This window comes from Muntiacus reevesi, chromosome 13 (assembly GCF_963930625.1).
Source record: "Muntiacus reevesi chromosome 13, mMunRee1.1, whole genome shotgun sequence".
Classification (NCBI taxonomy): Eukaryota; Metazoa; Chordata; class Mammalia; order Artiodactyla; family Cervidae; genus Muntiacus; species Muntiacus reevesi.
Genome location: NC_089261.1, coordinates 36,736,776 through 36,763,536, shown reverse-complemented (window position 1 = coordinate 36,763,536; position 26,761 = coordinate 36,736,776). Strand labels below are relative to the sequence as shown.

General features: G+C 38.5%; 1 protein-coding gene across 4 annotated transcripts in view; it reads right to left on the bottom strand.

The window, feature by feature from the left end:
* The window catches only part of BLTP1 (bridge-like lipid transfer protein family member 1), a 215,994-nt gene extending 195,675 nt beyond the window's left edge, over window positions 1-20,319 (bottom strand). For all 4 annotated transcript variants that reach the window (XM_065903724.1, XM_065903726.1, XM_065903727.1 and 1 more), the window contains exons 1-3: window positions 20,145-20,319; window positions 18,650-18,737; window positions 1,496-1,626 (exon numbers count right to left, since the gene is read on the bottom strand). In XM_065903724.1, coding sequence (XP_065759796.1) covers window positions 1,496-1,592 — 97 coding nt within the window. In that variant the 5' untranslated portion in view covers window positions 1,593-1,626; window positions 18,650-18,737; window positions 20,145-20,319. The remainder of the gene's footprint in view (window positions 1-1,495; window positions 1,627-18,649; window positions 18,738-20,144) is intronic.
* Window positions 20,320-26,761: the final 6,442 nt, after the last annotated feature.

The window sequence follows — 26,761 nt, the reverse complement described above, 5'->3', positions numbered from 1 at the left end:
CATCCTGTATTAATTTTTACCATGAATCACTGTGTGAAGAGCAAGTTGCTATTGGCTCTTCAGAACAGAAAAGCTATTTGCTGAGAAAGCATGCTTTCATCTCAGAAAGTGAACCACCTGGGAACTGTGGCCCTTTCAGCATATAATGTCCCTTCCCCCTCCATGCCCTTCCATAGTGTAAGACCATTAGTAAAATAGAGAGATTAAACAGCCCCTCAGTGTTTTCCTGGTTGTTGCTACTATTTTCACCTGAAAGAAAGGAGCTGTATACCATGCAAAAAAACCAGAAATTCTAAATGATAGGAAAGGGGGCACACAGGATATAAGAAAGATGTCTGCCTTTAATTAAACTAAAAGATAATTTTCAAAGCTGTTTTTATGAAATTGTATTTCATAGTATCTTTTTGCACTTCATTTTACTTTTAAATTTTCATTATGATAATTTAGAACAGTTCATGTTCATCAATTAGGGGAGAAAAAACAAAGTTTAAGTGCTAAGCCAATCCTACCTACAAACCATAAATCATTACAATTCCCTTTGTATACACTTCACCTCTATTGTAACCCTACCACACAGCATCATGAAAGAAGCATAAGGCTACACTCAAGGAAAAAAACAGCTGTGTAACCTGTGTAAGTTATTTAATTTTTATGGGTCTCAATTCCCCAATAGGTTAATAGGAGAATATCAGCTACCTTCATAATTCTGCTGTGAACATTACTGGGATAACATATGCAAAACGCCTGTGGCACATGGTACACAGATGTCTAATAAATATTTCCTCAATAAATATTACCATTACCTCCCTTTCCCCTCTCACTCCATCTTACCCTTTCTATTTTCCTCTCTGCACTTTTTTAATTCCTATGCTCAACTTCAAATCAAATAGCAATCTTTCATGAAACGTCCTGGACAGTAACAACCTATAGTAACTGCTCCCTTTCTCAGTACTTGATGTATTTCTCCTTGTCTATTCATATTCATTCACTCACTCATACAACTTCCCTCTCCCTGCAATTTAATTATATACTGCTTTGTATTTTTTGTGTACACCTAGAAAAGTTCTGGAATATAAGACAAAAAAAAAAATCATTACTGGAAAATTCCACTGTCAGGTGCATAAGGAGTGAGAAAAGAGATTTAATTTGGCAAAAACATTTACCGTGAGGATTCATCACTTTCTTATAAAACAAAAGAGTCTGTGTGTATGTTGGGACGGGAAATGGAAGAGCTGATCTGAAACAGGAAAGAAAAGCTAGGTCTCTCTTATCATCCCACTTCCCCTAACACAGACAAAGAAGCAATCTAAGGAAAATAGCCCTCAAGAGCAGTTTCCAGAGCAAATATTCATAGAAACACAGATTAAAATACTTGTCTCCAAAAAATCAAACAGATGATATTGTAAGTATTCTAACTTCAGTGAACTACTGCTTAAAATCTGGCAGCTGTTAATCCATACACAAAATAAAGTACAAGAAAATATATTCTACTTACCAACAAGAAGCCAAACAACATTGGAATTGTGTTCTGTAAGAAAATCTTCTAGTTGAGTGATACTAGGAACAATACTCTCATTCTTCCTTTGATCCATCACTAAAATTTTTCCAGAATAGCATCTAAAAGGCCTGAAAGAGTTCAAAAGTTAAATTTAGAATTCAACCTATGTAAGGGGAAGAAAGGTGAATTTAATAAATGTGAAAGTTTATTAAATCATATTCTGTTTTCTTCAATGACAGGAATGCAAAATATAACGAAGAATAATAACAAAGATGTCCACATTTCTACATAAAACATAAAACAATGTATCATATTTTTAAAGTCCTGATTTCACCACTTTATGTATGACTAGAGGTCCAAGTTCAATTACTAAATGCTGGCTCAAAATAAGAGGGACATAATTAGTCTTAAATCTAACCAAAGATATTTATTCTCAACAATCAGGAAATAACAGTCATTTATATTAGACAAATTCCTCTAGACTTATATCCAAAACTGCCACTTAGTTATAATGTACTTATATATTAAGCTTTAGTAATCCTTCTTAACTTCTATCAGCTGTGTATTCCCATTATTCCATGAAGAAACAATCTTCTTAGTTTAAATTCATTCTAGATAGAGTTTCGACAGTAAGCAGATCTCCTGCTATCAAATGCTCAGGATAAAATATAATACACGTCAAATTGTGACCAGACATGTGCAAATGTATTTATGTGTGTGTAACTGAGTATGTGTGTGTATGTGTATATGTGTGTGTATGTGTATATATATGGACTGAGAATCAGCAAAAAGGAACGCAAGTTCTTTTTTTTATGATCTAAGAAACAGAAAATTATCCCTCTGATAGTACAGTATTAACATGACTAACCCAACCCATCTGTAACAAAATTATCTTGTGATAAATCAGGAAAAGGGGGAGAAAAGTTAGACAAAGAAAGCTACACAGTTAATAATCCTTTACGACCAAATAGCATACATGACTTTTATGGAGAGTCAGAAAAACAGATTTTAAAATAGAAAGATATGTGAGGACAACTTTCTAGTTGAAATTCCATACAGTTAGCTTATCACCTTCTCAAAATGTTTTTCTGTTTACTCACCACAAATACTATCTTCAGAGGTCACAAAACAAGTTTAAAAACTGGATGAGACAACATTGCAAGATAATGTCTACAAGAGGATTACAACATTTAATATTTCTGCGTGGTTGAATACACTATAATTTAGAGGCAAATTAAAAATTCATTTTTAAAAAATAAGTTCAGTAACAAAAGGTTTATTATTAAAAGTATATGAAAACCCAGGGCAAAACTGCTAGGGAAACTTTAACGTTTTCATTTTTCGGTACACTTTTTTCCCTCTGGTTTAGAAAGTAAGTAAGAAACGTTCATGTACTGGAAAGACTGGAGGCAGCCAAAGGCAGGCGCTACGCTGTGCTTAGTCACCCAGCCGTGTCCGACTCTTGCGACCCCATGGACCGCGCCCGCCAGGCTCCTCTGTCCAAGGGGATTCTCCAGGCAAGAAAACTGGAGTGGGCTGCCATGCCCTCCTCCAGGGAGTCAAAGGCATGGGCACGGGGTGGTGGAAATGACTGAAGAGGGTCAAAGGATACAGACTTTCAATTATAAGATAAATAAGTTCTGGGAATGTAATGAACAGCATGTGACTATAGTTAACAATAGTGTAGTGCATATTGAAAGTCGCTAAGAAAATATATCTTAAACGTTCATATCATAAGAACAATGTGTAGTAATTCGAGATGACGGATGTTATCTAAATGTGGCAATCATTTTGCAATATATACATATATCAAATCATTATGTGGCATACCTTGAATTAATACAGTGTTATATGTCAATTATATTTAAATAAAACTGAGGTGAAAGGCTACCTTTTGCAATACTTTGAAAAAATCTATCAACTAGTAACAAAATTAGCAGGCTAACTTTTACAACATGAGCTTTCTCTTTCTTATCTTTTGAGACTGAAAAAAGTAAAAATTTTAAAAGGGAGAAAACACTTTGAGAAGGCCTACAATCTAAACCAAATATTCATATATTATATAATGGTTTACATATTATAAAATAACATCTGAACCTATCTCAAACTTATTTCTCCATTTTACAGATGTATTGCCAGCACACTACTGAGGATGAAAAGAGCACCTAGTGACTCCTAGCAGGTACTCCATGAGGGATATACCCTGGCATTCAGATCTCCATATAAAAGGGGACGTGCCCTCTCTGCCAAAAGGATCTACAGTCCTCATGCAAAATCACTTGGACCACCCATCGCTTTAACAGCCCACAGCCAAAGAGAATACAGAAAGAGGGTATTCAAATTGTCAAGACAGAAAACTGTAGTATCAAAGTTTTAACCAACATTTGTCCAATTACTAGTTAATGAAAAATCATTAACAGAAATCAACAGACAAAAGACTGCTATACGGTTGTTAACAGTAGTTAAAAGAATGTATTTTGAGCATGTACAGAGCAAAGGCTATGCTTAACAAAAGCCCTAAAGTAAAGCAGACATTCTGCCCTAATGGAAGTGAGTAAAAACAACACTGGACACAGAAAAGCCAGACTGACTGGGGCTATACGTTTTGCCACATTGCTTAAGTAAGTGCCACACGGACAATCCCTTAAAGAAGATGAACTGGAGACTGATTAAAGAACCTACTGCATAATCTTCACTGAGCAAATGACGGAATAAAAACAACCTGGTTGTTTCCTCTTTCCTACCTGAACAGTTTATGCTAAAGGCCACAAGGTGAAGTCAGCCTCTCCCATTAGGAAGCTTCCATAAGCCTCTTACCCTGCTCCATGAGAGGGCTGCTGCTGCTGCTGCTGCTGCTGCTGCTGAGTCGCTTCAGTCGTGTCCGACTCCATGCAACCCCATAGAAGGCAGCCCACCAGGCTCCCCCGTCCCTGGGATTCTCCAGGCAAGAACACTGGAGTGGGTTGCCATTTCCTTCTCCAATGCATGAAAGTGAAAAGTGAAAGTGAAGTTGTTCAGTCGTGTCCGACTCTTAGCGACCCCATGGACTGCAGCCTACGAGGCTCCTCTGTCCATGGGATTTTTCAGGCAAGAGTACTGGAGTGGGGTGCCATTGCCTTCTCCGCCATCAGAGGGCAGACAGACTGAAAACCATAATTACAGGAAACTAATCAATCTGATCACATGGACCACAACCTTGTCTAACTCAATGAAACTATGAGCCATGCCATATAGGGCTACCCAAGACGGAAGGGTCATGGTTGAAAGTTCTGACAAAACATGGTCCACTGGAGAAGGGAATGACAAACGACTTCAGTATTCTTGCTTTGAGAATCCCATGAACAGTATGAAAAGGGAAAAAGAGGACACTGAAAGATGAACTCCCCAGGTTGGTAGGTGTCCAATCTGCTACTGGCAATCAGTGGAGAAATAATTCAAGAAAGAATGAAGAGATGGAGTCAAAGCAAAAAAAAAAAACATCCAGTTGGGGATGTGACTGGTGATGGAAGAAAAATCTGATCCTGTAAAGAGTAATATGGCCTAGGAACCTGGAATGTTAGGTCCATGAAGCAACACAAATTGGAAGTGGTCAAACAGGAGATGGCAAGAGTGAACATCGACATTTTAGGTATCAGTGAACTAAAAACTAAAATTCAAATTGGTGAATTTAATTCAGATGACCATTATACCTACTACTGTCAGCAAGAATCCCTTAGAAGAAATGGAGTAGCCCTCATAGTCAACAAAAGGGTGCAAAATGCTGTACTGATGCAATCTCAAAAACGACAGAATGATCTCTGCTCATTTCCAAGGCAAACCATTCAATATCACAGTAATCCAAGTCTATGCCCCTAGGAGCAATGCTGAAGCTGAAGCTGAATGATTCTATGAAGACCTACTAGATCTTCTAGAATTAATGCCCAAAAAAGACACCCTTTTCATTACAGGGGACTGGAATGCAAAAGTAGGAAGTCAAGAAATACCTGTAGTAAGAGGCAAATTTGGCTTTGAAGTACAGAATGAAGCAGGGCAAAGGCTAATTAGAATTTTGCCAAGAGAATGCACTGGTCATAGCAAACACCCCCTTCCAACAACACAAGAGAAGACTCTACACATGGACATCACAAGATGGTCAATACCGAAATCAGACTGATAATATTCTTTGAAGCCAAAGATGGAGAAGCTCTATACAGTCAGCAAAAACAAGACTGGGAGGTGACTGTGGCTCAGATAATATACTCCTTATTGCCAAATTGCTAAATTGAAGAAAGTAGGGAAAACCATGAGACCATTCAGGTATAACCTAAATCAAATCCCTTACGATTATACAGTGGAAGTGACAAATAGATTCAAGGGATTAGATCCGATAGACAGAGTGCCTGAAGAACTAGGGACCGAGGTTCATGACATTGGAGGCAAGGATCAAGACCATCTCCAAAAAAAAAAGAAATGCAAAAAGGAAAAATGGTTGTCTGAAGAGGCCTTACAAATAGCTGTGAATAGAAGAGACATGAAAGGCAAATGAAAAAAGGAAAGATATACCCATTTGAATGCAGAGTTCTAAAGAATAGCAAGGAGAGATAAGAAAGCCTTCCCCAGTGATCAATGAAAAGAAATGGAGGAAAACAATAGATTGGGAAAGATTAGAGACCTCTTCAAGAAAATCAGAGATACCAAGGGAACATTTCATGCAAAGATGGGCTCAATAAAGGACAGAAATGGTAGGGACCTAACAGAAGCAGAAGATATTAAGAAGAGGTTGCAAGAATACACAGAAAAACTGTACAAAAAAGATCTTCACGACCCAGATAATCACAACAGTGTGATCACTCACCTAGAGCCAGATATCCTGGAATGTGAAGTCAAGTGGGCTTTAGGAACCATCACTATGAACAAAGCTAGTGGAGGTGATGGAATTCCAGTTGAGCTATTTCAAATTCTAAAAGAAGATGCTGTGAAAGTGCTGCACTCAATATGCCAGCAAATTTGGAAAACTCAGAAGAGGCCACAGGACTGGAAAAGGTCAGTTTTCATTCCAATCCCAAAGAAAGGTAATGCCAAAGAAAGCTCAAACTACGGCATGATTGCACTCATCTCACACACTAATAAAGTAATGCTCAAAATTTGCCAAGCCAGGCTTCAACAATACGAGAACCATTAACTTCCGTGTGTTCAAGTAGGATTTAGAAAAGGAAGAAGAACCAGAGATCAAATTGCCAACATTCGTTGGATCATCGAAAAAGCAAGAGTTCCAGAAAAATATCTACTTCTGCTTTACCGACTATGCCAAAACCTTTGATTGTGTGGACCAAAATGAACTCTGGAAAATTCTTAAAGAGATGGGAATATCGGACCACCTGACTTGCCTCTTGAGAAATCTGTATTAAGGCAGGAAGCAACAGTTAGAACTGGACACGGAATAGCAGACTGGTTCCAAATCGGGAAAGGAGTACGTCAAGGCTGTATATTGTCACCCTGCTTATTTAACTTATATGCAGAGTACATCATGAGAAACGCTGGGCTGGATGAAGTACAAGCTGGAAACAAGATTGCTGGGAGAAATATCAATAACCTCAGATATGCAGATGACACCACCCAGATGGCAGAAAGTGAAAAAGCACTAAAGAGCTTCTTGATGAAAGTAAATGAGGAGAGTGAAAAAGTTGGTCTAAGACTCAACTCTCAGAAAACTGAGATCATAACATCCAGTCCCATCATTTCATAGCAAATAGATCGGGAGACAGTGGAAACAGTGACAGACTTTTTTCTTGGGCTCCAAAATCACTGCATGGGGTGACTGCAGCCATGAAATCAAAAGACACTTGCTCCTTGGAAGAAAAGTTATGACCAACCTAGACAGCATATAAAAAGCAGACACATTACTTTGCCAACAAAGATTCATCTAGTCAAAGTTATGGTTTTTCCAGTAGTCATGTATGGATGTCAGAGTTGGACTATGAAGAAAGCTGAGCACCGATGAATTGATGCTTTTGAACTATGGTGTTGGAAAAGACTCTTGAGAGTCCCTTGGGCTGCAAGAAGATCCAAACAGTCCATCCTAAAGGAAATCAGTCCTGAATACTCATTGGAAGGACTGATGCTAAAGCTGAAACTCCAATACTTTGGCCACTTGATGCAAAGAACTGACTCATTTGAAAAGAGCCTGATGCTGGGAAAGATGGAAGGCAGTAGGAGAACGGGACAACAGTGGATGAGATGGTTGGATGGCATCACCAACTCAATGGACATGAGTTTGAGTAAAATCCAGGAGTTGGTGATGGACAGGGGGCCTGGCATGCTGCAGTCCATGGGGTCGCAAAGAGTTGGACATGACTGAGTGCCTGAACTGAACTGAAGTAGATTAAGGCAGGCATACATACACACATGGGGAGGAGAGGGACAGGAGTCTCAGTGGCCAAAATTAGAATGTCAGAGTCAAATAAAACCTCAAATACTCGAAGTATCCATCTGTGTGATGAAAAGGTTAGAGGGAAAGCAGCAGTATTTTAAGGTATCAAAGCCATAGCATCATGAGAAGGAGTACTTGGCAGGTCCTGGAGCCTGGGTGGAAGGACGAGGGCATCCAAAGCATGGGGAGAGGGCAGGAGCAGTCCAGCTCAGGTATCAGAGCCTGGGCAAGAAAGGTCATCCAAACAGGAAGGCATCAGATCCCAAAGAGATAAGCAGAGCTTCCATGCAAGAGGGTGATCTGGAATACGACAGGAGCAGGATAAGGAGGACAAACACCTGGGAGGTGGCTTATGTAGGGGATGCAGGAGGGAGTTAATCTAGTAAATATATCAAGAATAATGGAAGCCAAGTGTCTCACTGTCAGAGGATATATAAAGGAAGAAAATCAGAATTAACCCTGTATCCTGTGTTGGATAAAAACTAGAGGTATGGCTTTCAATATAAATTGGTAAAAATAGCTACAGCTGCATATGTATGTATATATATGTGTGTGCATAGTTCATTAACAGATCCTGAGAGCAGGACCCCAATATAAATGAGCAAAGGACTTCTCTTCTAAAAACCACTTTCTCTTTAGTGGGTTCCTTGAAGAAATGACTAATTCTACAACTAGGGCAGGGAAAGTCAGGATGAGCTTTGTTTTCCACAAAGGAAAAACGTGTTCAAAGAATGATGGAAAATGTCAAAAGGAAGTAAAAACCAGCTTTAAGAGGCTCCCACTGGCAAAATCTGGGACAATTTAGGCATTGCAGAAAATAATAGTAACAAACTACAACTTTAATAAATACAAATCTATGAATCCATACCAATATAAATAATCAACTAAATTTTGATGAGCAACAGCATACTCATATCTTAGAGTAACTGCTCTCCAAAATAACTGTTAATGAAGGAGGGGAAAGAGGAATTTTGAGACAACTGACAAGTGATCAAAGTTCCTGGGTGCTTAGTTGTGTATGACTCTTTGCACCCCTTTGGACTGTAGCCCACCAAGCTCCTCTGTCCATTGGGTTTTCCAGGCAAGAACACCAGAGTGGGTTGCCATTTCCTTCTCCAGGGGATCTTCCCAACCCAGGGATCAAATCTACGTTTCCTATGTCTTCTGCATTGCAAGCACATTTTTTACCCTCTGAGTTATCAGGGAAGCCCAAGTGATCAAAGTAAACATGATCAATATAGGTATAAATCAAAATTGTTTACTTTTTAATAGAGAAAAACAGCCTAGTGTTGGTGGTATAGTGGTGAGCATAGCTGCCTTCCAAGAAAACAGTCTCACTTCCCTGATATTCCTACAAAGACACATAACCTGAATCTAACCTATATTCCTGCTTCTCTCCTCTGAATCATAATGACCAATAGAGATTGTTTTATTCATCTTTGTATCCACAATACCAGGGACAATGCCTTGAACACAGCCATTAATTTCAAGCATGTCATTTTAAATGGTATTTTTATCTATTACACAAGAAACTAACACTGATCTACACATTTTAAGACATATTCTCTCAGTATTTTCATGATTCACCTATATTCTGTTCATTCTTCCTGAAATCCATGGGACTCATTTCAAAACTGCTGTCCACATTAGTAAAGAAATTGTGGCAATTACTATTTTAGTGATGTACAAAGAAAAGCATGAAAATGTGAAACAGTTTAATCAAACACAGCAATGGCCAGAGATTTATCAAAGTTCCTAATACCACCACCACTATCACAATTCTTAGAAATAGCTTTTCAAAAAAAAAAGTTTACTTTTCTAAGTGAATTATCTGTAAAATCTTTTCAAGTACTATATTCAACTTATTTTCTCTCCCACTCGCATGAAGGAACAAAACTAACATCTAATACTTGCATCATCAGATTTTCAAAGACAGAACTCCAAATGTTGATTTGGTCCTACAAGAATAGAGGTCAGCCTACAAATCAATTAAAAAAATACAAATAATCTGACAGAAAAATAAGAAAATATATAAACAGGTAATTCACAGAGAAAGATAATATCACTAGCAATTGGCAACAATCACAATTTATCACTCACTAATCATAAAAGCAAAAATTTTTAGAAAAATTACAAACAACTATATTGGCAAAAGTATGGGGAAATGGGCACTCTTAACAGTTGACAGAAGTAAAGTGCCTTTGAGAAGAACAATTTATCAGATACTACAAAAATGTACATGTTCTGATTTGAAAATTTCAGTTCCAGGGCTCTATTTATTTCTCAGAAATACTTAGAAACAAAGATGTTTTTTCAAGGACAATCACTGCAGCATTATATATTATACTGAGAAAATAGAAAAATGTCAGTTAATAGGAAAACAGTTAAATTATGGGACACCCTTACTATACTCTTACTATGTGAAACAATATGTAGCCTTTTTAAAAGAATAAAACAGCTCTATAGGGAACAATATAGAGAAATGTTCAGGATATATGTAATGTAATGTTACATTTTATATATATATATATATGTTACATTACATATATATATGTAATGTTAGCAGGAGAAAAGCAAGTTGAGCAAAAAGATGTATAGTACTCTACATATTTTTAAAAAAAAGACTATCCATTATATGTATTACATATCTAAACCATATAGATACATCACATATGCACATATGTACATATGTGATGTGTATATGTATATACTTTTATTAACCTGCAAAAACATTAGCAACACCATTACTTCTGAGAGAGAACTATTATTTAAATATTTTACAACTGGCTTGTAATTCTTCCTTAATTAAAAAAAAAAGGCGGGGGAGGGTGGTGGTTGGAAGACAGGACATGACAGGCAAGAAAGGGGATTTTCCTGCCCAAGCACACACGCCACAACCTCTCCTTATAACTATGGTCAAGGAACAGGTTTCTCCCACCTCTAGAATATCAATGTGATCATCTGTCAATTGATCATCTGTCATTCTACCACCATGTCTGTCTTTCTTCAGTTCTTAAACCCTTGTCTTTTTAAAAAAATTAAAACACAAATACCAAGCAATATCAAACTCAAGGCTTCATTAAAACCTCAGAAATATCAGTTAACACCTCAGCAAGAATTGTTTGATTTGACAGCTCTGAGTGTAAGAAGCGAAGCTGAACAGCTGTACTGTTATCTGAAGGGGAAAGGGCTAGGTTACAAACAAAGAAGGAAGAACACCAACAGGAAGGAGACTGGAGGAACAGAAAGAGGAAGCAGTTATCAAGGAATAACAAAGAGTCAAAAGGTCCTGCTTCAGACTGTACTGTCCCCAAAGCAGTCCATGATGTGAACTGAGAGCATCATGTGGACTGAGACCACCTGGATTCAAACACCAGTAGGAACATTATCACTACGAGACCGTGGGCAAGTTACCTAACTCTCTGTGCTCTTATTCATCTGTAAGATGAGAACTAACAGTAGCTACCTCACAGAGTTTACAGTTTGGATACGGAAAGCATTTAGAAGAACTCTGGCACACAGTAGGTTAATATACTGTGTAAATGCCTGATGCTGGCAATCAATGCCACTTGCGTCTTGCCCATATACTGTTGATATTCGCCTCTACAACAGAAGATTATTCATTCAGAACACTTGTAACACCCTACTGCAGGCTGCTTTCTGACTGCAGAAATGTGCTCAGTCTGTACTTAGCGTAGGCCAGAAATGCCGGAATTAAAGTCAATGATGCCTAGAAAGTAGTTGGGTAAACACCTGCAGCTTCCCTGCTCTTGACTTGGGATAACTCTGATGCATATTTTGTTTGGTCTCTGAGAGATCCCCAGTGGTAGTGAGCTCCAGATGCCCACAGTAGTAACTGTATCTTAGCATTCATCACATTGTAACTATTAGTTCCAAAGTCTGTTCCCAGCAAGAGCTAACTGATCTTTAAGGATGTCTTTGCCCTATTCATTTGCGTATGCAATATCCAACAAAGTTCCTGGTATGCAGTAGTCTCTCAATAAATACTTGTTTCATAAATGAATTAAATAAATGCATCACTGTAGAAAGTACATAATTATGAACTATTGCCAAAGGTAAGTACTTATTCAAGGCCAAGAGACTCCTAAATGATCTTTTTCACACTCAAGAAAATTTGGTTTCCGTTTACTTGAGTTTAAGAAGAGGATATTCAACATCTTGATAATGCATCCCAAATATAACAAAAATGAAGGAAAAAATTAAATCATACTCAAATCTCTCATGCAACCATTAAGTCACAATTATTTGTATAAAAGGTATTCATGTATCTTCAGATTGTTAAAAGTTCTTTGAATTTAACCACAGTTCCTTTTCATAATGAAAACTATATGGCTGTTTGGGTTTTTTAAATTTCTTTTTTATTGAAGTATAGTTGACTTACAATGTAGTGCCGATCTCTGCGGTACAGCAAAGTAACTCAGTTATACCTATACATTTTTATATATTATTTTTCATTTTGACTTATCATAGTATATTGCATATAGTTCACTATGCTAAACAGGTTTTAAGAGTTGGAAAATAAATCAACTTTACAGTTTTCCTTTAAACTTCATCAACACCGACATTCTCTTCAAGTGTATGTATCCGCACATAGTAGTGTTCCGTACACTAGAAATCCTGTGAAGTATGCACTTTGTGCACATTTCTGCATTGCTTGCCCATAAACCAAACTAGACTGATTTCACGTTAACTATAATTACAGAATATATACAGATTCTACATTAACTGTTACAGAATATATTTCAAACTTACTTGAAAACTTTCCACATATGGTTTGGTTTCTGCTCATATGTAAGAAATAACCTTGAGATACCTTTGTAGAGGTTCCAATTTCAAAGTCATTTATGTCTGCCTTAATTAAGAAGTAACTGTCTCAAAGTGAAAGTCAAAGTTCCTCAGTTGTGTCTGACTCTTTGCGACAATATGGACTATACAGTCCATGGAATTCTCCAGGTCAGAACACCGGAGTGGGTAGCCTTTCCCTCCTCCAGGGGATCTTCCCAACCCAGGGATCGAACTCACGTTTCTCACAATGCAGACAGATTCTTTACCAGTTGAGCCACAAGGGATATGGATATGGGCGAGAGAAAGGAAGTAACTGGCCAAGTATGTTTACCAACATTCTCATCACACCAAGTTCAAAGAAATTATTTTTATTAGGATGTTGCTATGCAGAGACCCAACAGATCCATTTAATAGCCAATTTCTATCAACTGAGAACACTTAAATTGAACTTTTACATAAATACTACAACATAAAGAGGCTGCTTTAGGAATTCTATGCAGATATAACCTTATACTACAGGTGATACCTGAAACAGTATTTTAATTGGATACTGAGCTGGATAAAAACATACTTCACATATATATATAAAGTGACAAGGTCCAATAAGGTCAGTAGTCTAAAGTTTAGACTTACAAACATTTTGGACAATGTTACATTATTCTTTTAAATGTTCATTCCATGCTATTAACTCACCATTATAATGATAAAATATAGCTACCATGATAAAATGGCCAATGTTTATTCACTGCTTGTTATGTGCTAGGCACTGTTCTAAACACTTCACATATAGTTACTGATCTAACTGTTAGAAATAACTACCTATTAACAATTCCCTATTTCACAGACAGAAAATTGTGGCAATGAGAAGCAAAGCACAAACACAGCTAAGATATGGCCAATCTAGGATATGAACCTACACAGTTGGGCTTTACAGTCTGTGTAAACTTATATTGCCTCTCATACTGTATCAGTTCAGTTCAGTCACTCAGTCGTGTCCAACTCTTTGCAACCCCATGGACTGCAGCACACCAGGCCTCCCTATCCATCACCAACTCCTGGAGATTTCTCAAACTCAGTCTATCGAGTTGGTGATGCCATCCATTTCATTGTCTGTCATCACCTTCTCCTACTGCCTTCCATCTTTCCCAGCATCAGGCTCTTTTCAAAGTCAATTCTTCGTATCAAGTGGCCAAAGTAGTGGAGTTTCACCTTCAACATCAGTCTTTCCGATGAATATTCAGGACTGATTTCCTTTAGGATGGACTGGTTGGATCTCCTTGCAGTCCAAGGGACTCTCAAGAGTCTTCTCCAGCACCACAGTTCAAAAGCATCAATTCTTCAGCACTCAGCTTTCTTTATAGTCCAACTCTCACATCCATACATGACTACTGGAAAAACCATAGCTTTGACTAGACAGACATTTGTTAGAAAAGTAATGTGTCCACTTTTTAATATACTGTCTAGATTGGTCACAACTTTTCTTCCAGGGAGCAAGTGTCTTTTAATTTCACGGCTGCAGGCACCACCTGCAGTGATTCTGGAGCCCAAGAAAATAAAGTTTGTCACTGTTTCCCCATCTATTTGCCATGAAGTGATGGGACCAGATGCCATGATCTTAGTTTTCTGAATGTTGAGCTTTAAGTCAACTTTTTCACTCTCCTCTTTCACTTTCATCAAGAGGCTCTTTAGTTCTTCTTCACTTTCTGCCATAAGGGTGGTGTCATCTGCATATCTGAGGTTATTGATATTTCTCCTGGCAATCTTCATTCCACCTTGTGTTTCATCCATATGTTCACAGAAATCAGCCTACAATTGTCTTTTGGTCCTCATTTTTTTTTTTTAACTACAAAAATGAATCCCTTCCTTCCACCTCTAAATTCTAGATTAGGAGCTAATATTTAATGTTACCAAAATCCATAATTTGGTATAAAAAATTCATATTTTGCCCTGTAAGGCATTTTTTTTCTTCTAAAAGAATCCTCAAATAAATCAAAGGCCAGTAGTCACTTTTTAAAATTAACTACAAGAGGCAACACATCAAGTTATTGAGCCTAATCAATGGCAAAGGATAAATTGTAAAATGAAATCTGACTGTACCACCTCCCCACTTTTCTACACTTCTCTCTCACCTGGAAGACATAAAGACTGTAGCTACATATTTTAACAGAGCTTACTTGCCCCCTAAAGAAACTGACAGTTGATAGCTGGTATGTTGAAGCTTTAATACACGTACAAAAAGTATCTGATGTTCCTCCCTTCACGAAGGGATTCCCTGGTGGCTCAGATAGTAAAGCGTCTGCCCACAACGTGGGAGACTCAGGTTAGAGCCCTAGGTTGGGAAGATGCCCTGGAGAAGGAAATGGCAACCCACTCCAGCACGCTTGCCTAGAAAATCCCACGGATGGAGGAGCCTGGTGGGCTACAGTCCACGGGGTCGCAGAGTCGGATACGACTGAGTGACTTCTCTCTTTTCTTCAAGAAGTGGTGCTTAACTCATTCCCAAGTGTGGGCTGGACTTACTGATTCAGTTCTAAAAGAACAGGGCAAAGGAATGGTGTGTCACTCTGTCAAAACTGGCATCATAGCTTCCTCTTTGCACGCGTGTGCTCTCTCTCTTTCTGATCATTTGCTCCAGAGCAAGACAGCTGCAGGTGCCTCGTTCGGACACTTAAGAAGCCCTACAGAAGTTCATGTGGTGAAAATTTGAGGCCTCCAGCCAAAAGCCATGTGAATGAACCATCATGGAAGCAAACCCTCTAGCCCCAGCTGAGCACTCAGCTAACTGATGTCCCAGCCAATCAACTACAACCTCATGAGGGACCTGAAGCCAGAAACTGGTTTAGTCACTCCCAAATTCCCAACCCACAGAAACTATGAGATAATAAAAGTGACTGAGTTTGGGGATAATTTCTTACTCTGCAACAGATAACTAATACAAAGTATGAGAAAGGTAATTTTGTAAGATATCTGCAAGCTCTACCCTGATGATTCAAATCTGCCATCTCAAGCTGCACTACCCTCACTCCTCTTCACCAAATGATCAGGAGTCAGCAAAACCACATGGAGAAGGCCACTGATCACATCAGTGAACCAAATCCTCTACCATTAAGTGGGAATCTCTTGCAAGGACTCTAGGGAGTAACCTCTACCCTGTCTCCAACGAATTTATCTGTACCCATAACCATCACCGCCTCCTTCCCTCTTGTCTAAGGAGGTATCTATCTAAAGCACCCTTGACCTGCATCCTTGTATTCTATCCCTTCCAACTTGGTTAAAGACTGTGCTCCACCAATTCTTCTCCTTTATTCCTCTGCCTTCAAATTCTCTTTCTGATGACTTCTTATCCTCAGCAAATAAAACCATAAATGTATTCATATCATTCATACCTTTAAGAAACAAACACTCTCTCTCAAACTCATATCTCTAACTATCCCATTAACTATTTAAAAGCCAAACTTTCTGAAAGGGCAAATGACATCAGCTATTTCTTTTCCCTATCTTCTACCCAGTGTGAACTGGATCCATCTACACAATTGCTCCTGCTGAGGTCAACAACTTAACTCACATGTCCAATGGATACTTTTGTTATCTTCATTTTAGCTGATGCCTCAAAGATGCCTAATATTCATTCTTTTTCTCCAAATTCAGTACTTCCATTTACTTGTGACTCTGATTTTCTTCTAGTTCCCTGCCTACTACCTCATCTTTTTTGAGGTATGTTTTCCTTTCACCTTACCCTTATTGCTGTTTAGCCACTCAGCCATGTCCAACTCTTTTGTGACCCCATAGACTGTAGCCCTGTAGGAGATTCCAGGCTCCACTGTCCATGGAATTTTTCAGGCAAGAATACTGGAGTGGGTTGCCATTTCCTTCTCCAGGGGATCTTCCTGACCCAGAGATCGAACCCACATCTCCTGCATTGATAGGCAGACTCTTTACCCCTGAGACACCTGAGAATCCTATCCTTATTAAATACCCTTAAATATTATTCCCCATTCTCATATCTCTTCTTTTACTCTACATCTTTCTCCCTTACTGATCTCACCCATTCTCATTGCTTTAAACTATCATCTATAAACTGAGACTTCAAATTTAAATATCAGGCTGAGTCGTCTTCTTAACTCAGATCCATATATACAACTACCTAATAACATTTCTTGGAAGTCACAGATGCCTCAAATATAAGAGCCCCAATCTGAACTTGTCTCCGCCAACCATGCTTCTCAATATATTTCTCTTCCTATATACTCCCTCAGTAAATGGGCCCAGAATCCACTCAGTTTCTAGATATCAGCTAGATTTCTAGATATCAGATAATTTAGTTCATTTATCCTGAAAATATTAATTAAACATTAATAACAAAACTGAACATGATAACGGCTAGAAGTCATCCTGACTCCACTTTCCCTCAAGCCTACTAAATCTTACCCATTTTATCTCCTTTATATCTATCTAATCCATCGCCATCTCTTAATTCCCATTTGCACTACTTTGCTTCTAAAGCTTATTTGCCACCTAGATTACAATAGTCTCTGACTGCCAAGCTTCCAAGTTCATCTCTCTCCAATTATCATGCAGACTGTTACCTCTCTGACCATGTCTTTTCTATTTGTCATATACAAGTTCTCTGAAATTTTCTCAAATTAAAGAGTTAATTTTCTTAATCTCCCTTGAACTTCTGGATTCTAACACTACAGTTTTTAATTTATTTTTGAGGTAACATCGGTTTATAATATTAAGTAAGTTTCATTATATTTTTACTTCTGCATAAACTATAATGTGTTCACCACCAAAAATTTAGTTTCTATTCATTAGCATACATTGATCTTCTTTTCCTATTTCACCTTGTTTTTTATATTCTACATATGAGTGAAATCATACATTATTTGCATTTCATCTTATTTCAGTTAGCATAAAATCCTCAAAATCTATCCATGTTGTAACAAATGGCAAAGTTACATCCTTTTTTACGGCTGAGTATTATATATATATATATATATATATATATATATATATATATATATATATCAGAATTATTTACAATAGCCAAGATATGGAAATAACCCAGTCCCATCAAAAGAAGAACGGATAAAGAAGATGTGGTCTACGACTATCGACTATCTCTATCATGGAAAACAGTACACAAAATGAAGTTTGTAAGAATTCTGGTTTCCCACTGTACCTTAAAGTAGCACTAATAAGAATACCTTCCTTTATTAACTAAAATAATATGAAAGATTATAAACATTACTATATGAGTAGTGTTGTATTCCTAGTTTTTACATAAACCAAAAACATTCCTGCATATAACACTTTTTAAAAAAGATATGGGTTAACAAAAATATTGCCTTCTAGAAAAAATTTCACTACTCTAATACTCTCCAGAGTCATGATGACCACAACTCTTATCAGAAGCCTGAAAAAAATGCCTGACATATGGTACTCAAACAGTAGTTGAGTACTTATTTATGAAATTAAGATTCTCTCAGTCATGTTTAACCATGTCTTCTATTATTCTCTGTAAAACTCATAGTGATAAAACATACTTAGGTTAAACTATACATAATATTCTATGAAGAACAAGCCAAAAGTCAACTAATTTTCTTCCTTTCTTTTTAAAATCCTTTATAACATGGGCAGATTGATGAGGAAGCAAAAGAGAGAACAGAAAGTTGACACTTAATAGATAATCAAGCGAACACTTCCCTTGGCTTTCCCCTGCCAATACACAAGTCAAGCACATAACTCAACTGTCAGTCATAGCAATAGTTCAAAACTCAGCTAAAATGATTGACAGGTCACCTTATACACTACTGTCACCCACCCCCATTCTTAGACCAATTCAAGCAGGTTAATTTAAGCAGGTTAAATTACGACTGAAGCAGAAAGGTAGATTTTCTCTATCTGAGTTTTAACTGACAACCCAAAATATTTACCAAGTTGTTGTTTTTTCCAGAGTCTGTAATGTTCTGTTTTCCTTTTCTTGATCAGAAGGCCTATCTGAAGTGTTTCATCTTAACACATCTGAAAAGAATACCAATTTTAACCAATTATACAAGATATTCTGGCTTTATCAGCAGTTTCACTATTTCAGATTAAATGATTTCATGACACATGCCCTTGCATGTGTGCACACACATGGAAACTAATGTTAATCCAAATGTTACATTTTCTTCAAAAAATATTCCTAAAACTAGAAGACCACATTTCCAAACTACAGTCTTCCAAAGATTTCAAAACCACTGTACGGATGGAAAGACCATGATTTTGGTAGTCAGAGGATTCTAGAGGTCAGATGTTACCTTTAAAACATACTCCTGGGTCCCTGCCAGCAAAAATGATGCCTCAATTTCCTTCCTTTTCCCAGCATTTTTTATCAAATGAAAAAGTTCTCAAGCTGCTTGGGAGTGGTAAAGCATACTACTTAAAGGACTCTGAACCGGAGTCCAATTACCTGATTTAAATCACAGCTCTGACTTTGGACAAGTCTTTTTTTAGGGCTGTGGGATTTAGTTATCTCATCAATAAAATAGTTAAAAACAGACTTTACATGACAGGGTTGTTATGATTATTAAATGAGATATGCACATAAAGCATGTACCACCAGTACTTAGATAAGATAAATTACTCTGGTTAATTCATTTATTTTTAAACTTCATGTATCTCGCTAATTTAAAATAAATCAGCTTCATTGCTATGCACAGAGCTGAAAGCAGCAACGTGAAACCAGTTGAAACTTAGACGTTTCAACAGTCACGGAAAACAATTATTTCCTTACAGAGGAAATTTACAAGAACTCTGTCCCTTTAACAAGCGTCCCTAACCTGCTTCTGTCAAGGCTAAGACCAAGAGAAGCAGGAGGGGGACAATTCTCTAGAGGGAAAATCAACTTCCCTTCACCTTCCTTTGGTCAAAAGATGTTTCCGCTAAAATGTACTCTTCCATAGTGTAGACTCAGCAAGCACCAATCAGAATACAAGCACACCACACCTGAAGAGTAGAGAGGGTTTCAAACACTCCCCCGCCCTCGGTCCACAATCTACCTTGCGTTAAGCACTCTGGGGTCTTCTGCAGCCCCATGCAGCTAACAAGTGTAAAGCCAGAGCTTGCAGGTATGCGGTCCTTCCAACACACCAGCAGGTGGGCGTCGCCCGTCTGCCTTACCACCATTCACCGGGCCAGTTCCTGCATTCGAGTCCCTAATCACCTGACTGTCAAGGCCCTTTCAGGCCTTCTCACTGACCTCGGATACCCGGTGTTCAAGTCTCTGTGCTGCAGGTAAAGATGGCAAACGAGTAAGAGATGAGTCGACGCTGCAGCAAGCAGCCGCGACGAAGCCACACCTCCTTGTTTCTGACCAGGCTGCGGTACAAAGATGCTGGGAAGAGTGCTACCCACACAGACCCTGCTCAACCCTACCCGTCCCCTCACCTGAGCGAGAGCCGGGGCTATGGGAACCGCTCGGGTCTCTCTCCCGGGGACGCCGAGGGCCTTGGGCGGCGGCGGCGGCAGCTGCTGCGCCCAGCCAAACACGGTCTGCTGAGCGCTGCCCGGGTCCACACCCTCTCGCCCCGCCACCCGGCCCGCCGCCCGACGTGCGGCCGGGGGCCCCAACCTCTGACACAGAGAGGGGCGGAGGAGGATGGGAGGGGTCCGAGATGGGGGCCGGGCGGCACTGCGGCTGCGTCAACTGGCAACGTCACGCGTCACGGCGCCGGCGCCTCGAGGCACGCCACCCGAGCCCCGCCCAGAAATTGGGCGCCCCGCCCCTCTCCCCTTTCTCCGGGCTGGGGGCGGAACCTGGACGTTGAGGCGGAGTTAAGGGGCGAATTTGAAAAATCATTTTGCTGCCCACCGTAAAGGAATGTTAGTGAATTGCTCTACTGAGGCCCTGAGAGAGAAGAGCACAGGTAGGGACAGATCGCTAACAAAAAGGAGAATCAGACCGGTGCTCTGATTTGAAGTGAATCCGCTCAGAAGAGAGAGCAGTATTCCTGACTCTTACCAATATAGGGGAGCTTGACGGTGTGAAATGCTGCCACAGTGAATAGCTCAACTGTCTCTTATCGTTACACTAATGAAAAGTGGTTTGATACTATTTTTAAAGAGAAAAGCTCTTCGTAATATTCGAGGGTGAACCAAAGCAAAAGACTTCCTGGAGTTACGGGCTTAGTATAGATATTTTGCACACGTCTTAGGTACCAGTTGTAATGGAAAAGGAAAAGTGGGAAACAGTCTTTAACGCTGTAAAAGTTTTCTGATTGCTTGGGGCAGATGTAGAATATGCACATAAGATAACTAGAAATGCAAACGGTAATATACTAATACTAGCAATAGCTAATACAGTGTCAAGCTTGAGCGAGGCACTGTTCTAAGCACTTTATATTTACTGACATTTAATCCTCCCAAAACCCTGTGAGATAAGTATTCTTATTATCTCAACTTACTTCCATTTCACAAATTAAAAACTAAGGTACAGAGAGAGGTTAAATAACTTGCCAAACTGTAGAGCTAGGGTTCCTAAGCAGTATGAACCCAAAGTGTATGCTCTTAAGCATTATTGTATTGTTGTTCAGTCGCTTAGTCGTGTCTGACTCTTTGTGACCCCACGGGCTACAAGATGCCAGGCCTCCCTGTCTTTAAGCATGTCCCAGAGCTTGCTCAAACTCATGTCCATTGAGTTGGTAATGCCATCTAACCATCTCATCCTCTGTGGTCCCCTTCTCCTCCTGCCTTCAGTCTTTCCCAGCATCAGGGTCTGCCTCTTAAATTCTAAATGTCTAAATCTCTACTTGTGATTTCCTTGAGGTGAAGTGCCACTCCCCTAACATTTTTATGTGGGAGCTCCATTTTTACCTCAGAACAACAGCTATGAAGCCAAATTTAAAATAAAGCCAGAAAAAGGTAATTACATGAAGTATTGTACTCACCTTCATTGCCTATAAGGAAATGGAGGTCCAAGCAAGAGTAGTTCATGAAGGGACTGGAGGAAAGCCAAAAAGAAAAAAGTATACATTATCTTAGTTACTTCCACCTGCCACCAAGACACACCTACCTCCCTTATTCAAATAAACTCTTTAGAGCTTATTTCCGCACTTCTACAAACAAACTAATTTCAATAGTCTCTTTCAAAGTCTGAAAGAATCTTCCAGTCATTCTTAATCCTTATCCCCTAGTAAGGCTCCAAGACCTCCACAAGGATTCAAGTTTGCTACAGTCAACTTTTCCAGAGGGAAATTGTCCCAGCGCAAGTTCTCTGGGCAAGGAATACTAAGATGTGGTTCAGGTTCCTCAAATCAAAAACTAAACTGAAACTAAATTGCCCTGGAGCTATGCAAAGAGTTAATAGGAAAGATGGAAGATGGAGGTGAAATTCACTAAGTTCATCTAATCACTGAGTGGAGAACTGGAATCTAAAAGTTTCCTTTTAGATTCTACTTCCTTTCATCCCTAAGACCAAGAGCTACCTTGTAATTGCAGATATGCATTAGATAGCATCATAAAAATGAATTATTTATTTTAAAAGCCTCTCTATTCTTAAGGTTTTTAACATTGTGAAGATCATTAAGCTATCTGACCATTTCATTCACTAATTTTCATGAAAAAGCTTACTTATTCCCTTTTATCTGTCATCTACTTTCATTTTTTCACCAGCATCCCACTAAACTGATACAAAGGCAACTGTCTCCATCCAGAGAGATGGAGATGGAGATGCTCTCATGATGGAAGCCCTCTCTCTAATGATTTTTTGTGTCTTTTTTTTAACTTTTTACTTTTAAATCATTATAGATTCACAGAAGTTGCAAAGGTAGTACATAATGATTTTGTGTACCCTTCACCCAGTTTCTCCCAATGATTATATTATTATACATAATTATAATACAATATGAAAACCAGGTATTTGACATTGGTGTAATGTGCATATATAGCTTTATATCATTTTATCACATGTAAAGTCATGTAACCATCCCTGCAAACAAGAAAAGAGCTATTCTATCACCATAAATATATCCCCTCAGGCTATAGTCACACTTACTCTTCCTGTACCACTCCTAGCCTCTGGCAATCACTTATCTGTCTTCAATCTCTATACATGTAATTATTTCAAGAGTATTATTTTAATGAAACCATGGGATAAGTGACCTTTAGAGACTGGCTTTTTTCATCAGCACAATGCCCTTGAGATCTATCCAAGTTGTTGCGTATATTGACAGTTTATTATTTTTATTGCTGAGTGTTCCAATCTGTTTAACCATTCACCTACTGAGGAACATTTTGGCTGTTTCCCACGTGGGTCACTTTCACTTCACTTCATGTGGGTTTAATACAAATAAAGCTACTGTAAACAACTGTATTTTCGTTAGCTTCATCTCTTTTGGCCCACTGAAGAGGACTATTTTTTTTAAGTTGATTCCAGGGTGAAATTTACCTTTTTTAACTTTGTCTCTCCCCTTTGTTGTTCTCATTTGCCACTCACTGGCTCACATACAGAAGCCATTCCAATGTCTGATTAAATCAGTTCTTCTTCAAGGGCTATAGATAATATTCTAAGCCATGTCCTTTGAGCTGTTTTACAGACACTGAAACCCCCATGAGGTGGAAGAAGTTAATTGTACACTGCCCACAAGCACATAGACCCCAGACCAGCTGGAACCAGAAGGTTGATGATGCTGACTCACCATTACCTCACCACCAGTCACTCAAAAGACTGTCCATGAGCTGATCATACACCCTGCAACCCACTCCCTCACTCTGGTTTTAAAAACCTTTCCCTGGAAGCCATCAGGGTGTTTGGGCCTTTTGAGCACTAGCTGCCAAGGACTCCTTGCTTGGCACTTGCAATAAATGTTGCGCTTTCCTCCACAACAATCCAGTGTCAGTAGATGGGCATTACTGCACTGGGGCAAGCAGACTCGTTTGGTTCAGTAACACAACTACTTTATAGCTAATTTTAAAACAATGATGTTAAAGCAGCATATTGTTTGTATTTTAATGCATAAAGGAATTTAATGGCATCAATATGTTAGTTGTTGTGAATGTTTAATTCAGATTTTTATTTCACTATCTTTTAATAATTTCTTAAAATCACAATTTCTCCATATACAAACTTGAATGTTCCAAAGTTGTTATACACTTTTTATAACACCACACCAAGTCTGAAGTTAATTCTTCTACCAAAAAGAAGAAAAAGGTAACATCAGTAAGTCTATAAAAACATACATACAAAAAAATAATAGTTTCTTATATTATTTCCCAATATATATACCAACTTAAATTATTTCTTTTATTTCACTTACCCCAGCCAATGTAGGCCACAACTCAAGCTTCTGTGTCCCAGGAGCCACCAATGCTAAAACAAACAAACCAATGACATTTAAGTTGAAGATATGTTAAGCAAACCAGAATTACATACTTTAAAGCTGATGAAAAAGTGAAAGTAGCTGAACATATGTTTTAAAAGAGGGAGTTTGTACATCTTTTGATACACTAGAAAAATCCAGTCTTCTAAGGAGGATTTGAACTGTAATGACATATAATATCCTACAAATCAACAAGAAGACTAACAACCTAATGAGCAAAATATATGAACATATAGTTCACATAAAAAGAAATACAACTGGGCCTAAAACATTAAAAAAGATGGTCATAATTCTTATAAAAGTATAAAGGCCAATAAAGCTAAAGTTGCGCCATTTCTTTTCTCTTCAACTGACAAAGCTCAAAACATTTTTGATAACTCAACATTAGAAAGAGTTTGAAGAAACAGAAACTCTCTTACCTTGCTGGTGGGCATGAACTGGTTTAGCCTTAATGGGGGACAATCTTTTTAAAACTTTAAGTGCTCGTATCTTTTGACCCAGCAATTCCATTTCTAGAAACAAATCATATAGAAATATTCACACATGACCAAAGTGTACAAGCTACCCACTGCTACTTTATTTGTATAGATAAAAGACTGTTAGGTTTTATTTTTTATCAGCGTTTAGTGTCCTTTTGCTCCTCAGTGCCCGGAAAGACCTTTCCTGAGTGTCATTTCCCATGTCAGAAGGAAAGTTCACAGTTCAGAAACCGATTGTGGTCACGCTTGTGTAACACGAAGGGGGAGGAGGAGGATGTCTCAGGCGTTTCCTCCCTAAAAATCTGTATCTTAGTATAGTGCATCCAGCAAGAACACACTCAAAATTGAAGGAATTAAACAAACTCTTTGGGAAAACACAATGCAGGAACAAACATGAAGTAATTAAACAATGCTGTAATCTCAAAAGAAACTGTTTGGAACCAAATGCTTCATCAGTAACACAGCTTGTAGATTGCAAATTCAGAGACTATGAATTTAGAAAAGAATCCAGAATCAGTTCATAGTCTAGATGAAAAAGAAAGTGTTAGTCACTCATTCGTGTCTGACTCCTTACAATCCCATCTACTGCAGCCCACCAGGCTCTTCTGTCCATAGGATTCTCCAGGCAAGAGTACTGTAGTGGGTAGCCATTCCCTTCTCCAGAGGATCTTCCAGACCCAGGAATCTGGGTCTCCTGCACTGCAGGCAGATTCTCTACCATCTAAGTCCACAGATGAAAAAGAGACTTCTGTGAATTCTTATCCTTCTGACAGGCCTGATCTGGATATCTTGAAAAAGCAGTCTTACCAGTTGTTGTCTGCTTCAGTTCCAGGAAATTTTGACCTTTGAGTCCCCAGATAATGTGCGGGTCCAGTCAGGACTTGGTGCTTTCTTTCAATGTATCTTTGGAATCCAGGAATCTGTTCCCTGAGCTCATCGGCACATGGGTTGGTTAGCAGTACCTGACAGGGCCCTTTCTAGTGAGACAGAAAAGGATCCTTCTGGAGGTATCTTTTCCAATAGACAAAATCTCTAGTTGTGATGCAAGTTGTGATGCTTAAGGTGTTCATCTTCCAAGAGCACACTGTGAAAGCTGGCTCCACCAGAGCAAGATTATTTTTAATAGAAGCAGTTAGGCCTTTACAACATTGAAGTACATCTCCTTTTATCAGCTGCAGATGAGAAGAGGCAAAGGTCAAGTGCATTGGGCATCTAGGCACTATCTCAAAGGGTTAGAGTTTATGAGCTCTGAAAGGGGTAGACCTGAGATTTAAAAAGACTTAACAGCAGTGCTTTTGGCAAGGGTATTTGGAGAGTCTCTACAAATTTTGCCAATTGTGTCTTTTGAATAATGTCATCTGTATGTTAGACTAACCCTCGGGATTGGGTATGGTAAATACAATGAAAGTGTTATAAAACCAGCCACACAGCAAAGACTTGTCAAAAGTATCTGGAAAGTAAAACACATTCCTCAAACACTGTGAAGTTTGGAAGGTGTTCCCCTGGTAGGAATAATCTTTCCTGACAAAATTTTAGCTATGGAAGAAGCAGTGACTTGCATACAAGGGAAAGCTCCAGCCCAGTATGAAAACATACAAACAACAACTAAAATATATTTAGGTCTGTGAGACTAGGCAGATGTATGAAATCCATTTGCCAAACCTCAAATGGCCCATTATGCAGTTTTATATGTCAGGGAGTAGTATAAACATGCTTCCCTCAGTTAGTTTGGAAAGGCAGGACAAGTGAGGTAGGTACTTTTTGTGGCTTTATTAATATCTTTTCACCGATATTGGTTTATGAATGCTAACATTCTTTTAGCGGACCAGTGGTTCAATGCATGTACAATGGTAAAGAGTAAAAATCTTAGAATTTGTATAGGACCACTTGCTATTTGGCCTGAACCAGAGTTCTCTCTTTTTATTACACCAATAGTTACTAGATCAATACAATGTGATATTAGTGAAAGACTAGACACATAGGTCAATAGAACATAAAAGAGAGCCTCAAAGTAGGCCCACACAAATATAGTCAACTGATCTTTGACAAAGGAGCAAAGGCAATTAAAAGGAGTATGCACATTTATATAGAATATAAAATATAAACCTACAAAATGTTAGAAGAAAACACAGATAGACCTTCATAAGGTTGAGTTAGGCAATGGCTTCTTAGATGTGATATCAAAAGCACAAGAAACAAAAGAAAATAT